Here is a 6,033-nt window from a genome sequence, read left to right on the forward strand (position 1 = left end):
GTAACACAGGCATCGAAATGGTGGGGTAGGTGCACAGGGGGCAGACTGGGCTGTGCAGGGATACCATGGATGGTCGCACAGGTGGTACACTGCACAACTCCAGAGGGTGCCGCTCACATATACTATGATGTTGTATCGGGCAGGAGAGGCTCGTTACGCTGCGTAACACGTGACCCCACAATCTCCTTGACTGCCAGCAATAAAGATTTCTTTCCTGCTCACTCTGTATGTCCATCCAGGTTGGCTCTGATGGCATCTCTCCAGCCTCCAGGCCGAGGCAGGAGGCTCTCTCTGGAGTACTGTGGTCCCAGGGCCACTCGGCTGGCTCCTAAAGCTCCTCCACTCCTATTTCATTGTCTAAGGCACGCCCCAAACGTGTGCCAAAACCCACAATCAGTGGGGTGGGAAGGGTATCTGTCCCCAGAGAGGGGCAGACTCCCCCAAATGTTAGAGGACCCTTGGGAATCACACACCATGACAGGCCTCCCTGGAGGACACCCCTAGGAGGGGCCCCAGCAGGGAGAGCAGAGGGAAGGAAAGCTTCGTGCAGGAAAGAACACCCGGATGGCCACCGGCCAGTGGGGGGTGAGGCTGCAGGCCGGCACGGCTGTGGGAGGCCGCGAGGCCCTGGGGGCTCCACGTGTAGCAGGGACCCCCGCAGCAGCAGCCCACAGGCTCCTCAGAGGGAAGCTCTCTGAGTCGGATGTTTGGGGCCTCTAACCGGAACAGGTTCTGGGAGCCATAGTCTCTCACTCACCGGAGACCAGCCTCGCCAGTGTGAATCCTTGAAATGGTCCCTGTCCGCTACTAGAGCACTGGTCATTTGGGACGAAAGGACCTCGGACTTGGAACGGCAGCCGATAAACACAATGTCCTTCTCTTGCGTGGGGACGACGACTCCAGGGCGGAGCGGTCACTGACCACCTGCCGGGCACGTGGGCGCTCCTCACACTGCGGGAAGCTTGGGCACCCGCGAGCCTCCCGCCCCGCTCAGAGCGCATCCTTCACCTCCGCCTCACTGTCAGGACACCCAAGTGGCCGTGGGGAAGGGGAGCCGTTCAGGGGCGCACCGAGTCCCCGGGGAACACAAGACCCTTCTCCAAGGAGCCATCCCTTCCAGAAGCTTCCATTTGTTAAGACAGCCTCTGCGGTTTCATCTTCTGGACGTCGTCCACTCACGTGCTTCCTTTTGCTCGTCGGCAGACTTCCCTGACTTTGCCTCGCTGGTCTGCAGCTCCCTGCGTGGTCCGGAGATCAACCCCTGGTCCTCCATTTAGGGGACCCCCAAGTGCTGGTGTCCCGACTTGGTTGGTGGCGTTCTTCCTCGAAGAGAGCTTTTTCTCTTGTAGAAGAGGCAAAGCTGTCCCCGTCTTGCTCTGCTTTAAGCGGATGGTTTCAAAAGCCCTCTCAAGCCCCATCTCCCTTCTCAAAACAGCCTCTTGGTGGATTCGGGGCTACTGAGAAAGGAGGCTAACGACAGGTTTCCTGGCTTAGGTGTCCGGGGCCTCACTGAGCCTTCACATCCATGGGGAGGAGGCACTGCTCTCCTGTTTGGGGACACAGGGCGTAGAGGGATGAGCCCACCCACCCAACACCAGAAAGGTTGAGTCCGCACGGGCCTGACCGTGTGGCCACCACACCAGACGTCTTTCTCCCCCAACACATATGGAGCCCAGTCCCTTCTGTTCCTGGGACCCAGCACGCTGCGAATTACACTTAGTCCCAACTCAAAGCGGAAAGCTGCCCAGAGTAAAAAAGGAATTTGAGGGGCGCCAGGGTGGCTCAGCGGATTGAGCCTCAAACCGGAGTTCAGCTCAAGTCGTGATCCCAGGGTTCTTGGATCGAGCTTCACCTTGGGCCCAGCATGGAGCAGGGGGGCCTAAGATTCTATCCCCTTCTCTGCCTCTGCCCCACACCCCCACTCACTCTGGACAAAACAAAGACAATCTGAATGGCCGCTCTATGTTCTCGTGGGTGGTCACAGGAGGGAAAACAGGATGAAGGCCCGAGTTTGGCAAATCCCACTTCCGGCTGAGGTGCCCCACAGCCCTCAGTCACGTGCTCTTGGGTCCCCTTGCTCCAATCCTAACAAAGCCCCTCCCAACTGGCAGAGCCCCGGTTAGGAAGCACCACCACAATCCTCCCTGCTGAAATGTGCTTCCCAGCAGCAAAGGCAAAAATGGCCCATCTGCCAGTCGAAATACTATTCTCCCATTTCAAAATTCAGTCCTTCCAAATTCCTAAGCTTCTTCAGTCTAGTTAACCGTTATTTCCCTGAGCCAACCTGCAAACGATAGACAATAGTTTGAAAATCCAAAAAAACTGAAGACTGAGGCGTGCCATTAGAAGAACCAGACCTGTGACTGAGTCCAAGGATTTAGATGAAGGCTCGTTAGCCTCCTTCACACCTAAGACTAGTTCCTTGGTTCAGTAACCCAAATGTTTCATGGAGTCAGTGGCTGCTTCGCTGAAACTGGTGGGAAAAAAAACCCCAAGCCCAGGATCAAGGAACCTGCCCCTTAGACCTCCAAGTGCTTCCTAAGCACCTGCAACACCGTCTTCTCCACAGCCACTCGCAGAGTTCTCCCGCACAGGATCCTTCACGCAAAAGCCCCCAAATGGGAGGGCAGGGGATCCCAAATCCCAAGCTGCCGTGTGCTGGGCTGTTCGCTAGACCTTGTTAAAATACTCCCGACTCCTGGTCTGCAGGAAACCAAGCTGCCGCCCGATTTCAGCCAGTTCTCCTCCCAAACCACCCACCCCCGCCACACCCACCCCCCAAACAGAAGCCAGGGCGCTTCACGGCAGCACTTTATTTTCCTCGCACAAGGACGCGTTGCTGGGGCCTAATGTTCTCACATGACAGTAGAAAACCAAAATTTGTTGTCATCTCTTCAAGAATTGAGAATTGTGTACAAAAACCTTACATAAATTAAAAGGATGAATAAATTTACAGTTGTAAATGCAAACCGTTTTCCAACTCAAGGCAATTAACAACCCACGGTGTTCTGGCAGGAAAACATCGGGTAAGAAAGGAAAGTGGGTCCCAAGGCTCGGACCTTCCCAACCCTGTCAGACCGGCAAGACAGAAATGACAACTGGTTCAGGACTCTTGCCAGCCTCTAGAGAAATCCTGGAATAGGCAGCTCTTAGACATTAATACCCTGCACAGATCGAGAATATCATGGTCTCGAAGATTCTCAAACCCATGGATTTCTCTTCCACGAACATGTTCTCAACCTCAGCCACGAAGTGACCGAGCCGCACGTACTAAGGATTTAAATCAAAGAGATGTACAGGGTATTAAACATATACCAAGGGAACAGCGAACTTGGATACAAGGTCAAGATCAGCAACAAGTTCTACAATCCAGTGCTGACATCAGATACAAGCTTCAAGGACAGATTTCTTTTCAAAGGCTTATTCCAGTTTCACGAGGCCAGCAGGAGGCGTACACACTTGCCAGGGCAAACCTAGACTTCGGAATTCACTCGTGCAGCAGACGCTACGCATCTGCCCGCAGTCCGTTTAGAAGCATTTGCGGTGGACGATGGAGGGGCCCGACTCGTCGTACTCCTGCTTGCTGATCCACATCTGCTGGAAGGTGGACAGCGACGCCAGGATGGAGCCCCCGATCCACACGGAGTACTTGCGCTCAGGGGGAGCGATGATCTGTGAAAACAAAACCGTGGCTTCAGTTTAGGCCGCGGTCTTCACAGCGGGGCCCCGGGAGGCCCAGCCCACGGCCGCACTAGACTCACCTTGATCTTCATCGTGCTGGGCGCCAGAGCCGTGATCTCCTTCTGCATCCTGTCGGCGATGCCGGGGTACATGGTGGTCCCGCCAGACAGCACCGTGTTAGCGTAGAGGTCCTTCCGGATGTCGACGTCACACTTCATGATGGAGTTGAAGGTGGTCTCGTGGATGCCACAGGACTCCATACCTAAGAGACAATGCTCTCGCTTAGAGGGCATCCGCCCCTCTTCCGGGCCCAAAGCGACGCGGCCCCGACTCGCGGCTGCCCGAGACACCTACCCAGGAAGGAAGGCTGGAAGAGCGCCTCGGGGCAGCGGAACCGCTCGTTGCCGATGGTGATCACCTGCCCGTCGGGCAGCTCGTAGCTCTTCTCCAGGGAGGACGAGGACGCGGCCGTGGCCATCTCCTGCTCAAAATCCAGGGCCACGTAGCAGAGCTTCTCCTTGATGTCACGCACAATTTCCCGCTCGGCGGTGGTGGTGAAACTGTAGCCGCGCTCCGTGAGGATCTTCATGAGGTAGTCCGTCAGGTCCCGGCCAGCCAGGTCCAGACGCAGGATGGCGTGGGGCAGGGCGTACCCCTCGTAGATGGGCACAGTGTGGGTGACCCCGTCCCCAGAGTCCATGACAATACCAGTGGTGCGGCCAGAAGCGTACAGGGACAGCACGGCCTGGATGGCCACGTACATGGCTGGGGTGTTGAAGGTCTCGAACATGATCTGGAAAAAGGCAACGGGCTCCTTAGTCAGAGACAGGGACCCGGAGCCACCCCATGCTCACACACCGCATGCTGGCATGCCACAAATGTGATGTGTAGAGAAAAGAAAAAAAGGTTGCAGGCAGAAACACAAATAAGAAACCTTGAGACTTCAGGAAGGAAATGCCAGGAGAAGAACAGAACCCTGGAAATATCGAAAGAAATACTTGAATTTCAGAAAATAAGGCGGAACAGAAAATGGCTAATGAAACAGACGAACGGCGGGCGCTTGGGGCAGCGCTTACCTGAGTCATCTTCTCACGGTTGGCCTTGGGGTTCAAGGGGGCCTCAGTGAGCAGCACCGGGTGCTCCTCGGGGGCCACGCGCAGCTCGTTGTAGAAGGTGTGGTGCCAGATCTTCTCCATGTCGTCCCAGTTGGTGACGATGCCGTGTTCGATGGGGTACTTGAGGGTCAGGATGCCCCGCTTGCTCTGGGCCTCGTCGCCCACGTAGGAGTCCTTCTGGCCCATGCCCACCATAACGCCCTGGTGTCGGGGCCGCCCGACGATGGACGGGAACACGGCTCGGGGGGCGTCGTCCCCAGCAAAGCCCGCCTTGCACATGCCAGAGCCATTGTCGATGACCAGCGCGGCGATCTCCTCTTCCATTGCGGTCTGCGTGAAGACGCGGCCGGCTTAGACACGGAGGGTCCGTCTGCCCGCCCCCCGCCCCCACCGAGCCTGGCGGGGAGTTAACCGCCCGGAACTGGGACCCGGTCTTTCTCGGGGCGCCCCTCACTCGCTCGCGGCGGCGCGACCGGGACTCTCCGCACTGCGGCCCTGCCCCGCCCCACCCCCCCCACTCCCCGCGCCAGCCGTGCACCGGCCGTCCGCACCACACCCCGCCCCGGCGCGGACCCCGCAACTCCCGAGGCAGTGTTGCGGGGATCCTGGGACAGGAGGCGTGGCGTGCACCTGCGGCGCCAGACTCGGGGACCCGGGGCCCGGGCACGCAGGCCGGCCTCTTACCGGTGGAAGTGGCGGCAGTGGACGCGGACGACAAACGGCGGGACGACACAGAGCAGGGGCCGGCTGCGGCGAGTGAGACCGAGCGCGGCCTCCCCCGCCGCTATTTAAGCGAAGCGGGACGCGCGCGCGGGCCGGCGGCGCGCGCGGCCCCAGAACATGTCCATATATGGCGATCTTTCCGAACGCCGGGCGCCCATTGGCTCGTCCGGCCGGGACACGTGGGGCCCCGCGCCCGGCCCCGCCCCCCGCCCGCACCGCCCCCAACGGCCCCGCCCGCGCCACCCCCGCGCGCTCGCGACCCCACGCCCCAGACCTTGTGCGGACCCGCGCGCGCGGGCCGAGCGGGTGGGTGCCCCCCACTTGGGGTCGCGGGCAGGGCTGCGGGTCCGACTGGCCCGCCCCGGGACTGCCGCGCCGTGGGGGAGGGCCCGGCTGCGCCCCGAAACTGCCTGGCCCAGAGCTGGGCCGCGCCCCAAGCCGGGGTGTGTCCCCGCGGCCAGGCCTCACGGGGGGCTTCGCCCCCGGCCCCGCGCGCCCCCTCCGAGCTTCCCCC

The 6,033-nt window shown here is 59.7% G+C and overlaps 1 protein-coding gene across 1 annotated transcript; it reads right to left on the bottom strand.

Annotated features, from left to right (window-relative positions):
* Positions 1-2,798: 2,798 nt before the first annotated feature.
* On the bottom strand, positions 2,799-5,591 carry ACTG1 (actin gamma 1). Its single transcript, XM_042965902.1, has 5 exons — positions 5,481-5,591; positions 4,758-5,126; positions 4,036-4,474; positions 3,762-3,943; positions 2,799-3,672 (listed from the first exon to the last, which is right to left on the bottom strand). The coding sequence occupies exons 2-5, from the start codon at positions 5,118-5,120 to the stop codon at positions 3,529-3,531; spliced, it is 1,128 nt and encodes a 375-aa protein (XP_042821836.1). The 5' UTR covers positions 5,121-5,126; positions 5,481-5,591; the 3' UTR covers positions 2,799-3,528.
* Positions 5,592-6,033: the final 442 nt, after the last annotated feature.

Source organism: Panthera tigris, chromosome E1 (genome assembly GCF_018350195.1).
Source record: "Panthera tigris isolate Pti1 chromosome E1, P.tigris_Pti1_mat1.1, whole genome shotgun sequence".
Classification (NCBI taxonomy): domain Eukaryota; kingdom Metazoa; phylum Chordata; class Mammalia; order Carnivora; family Felidae; genus Panthera; species Panthera tigris.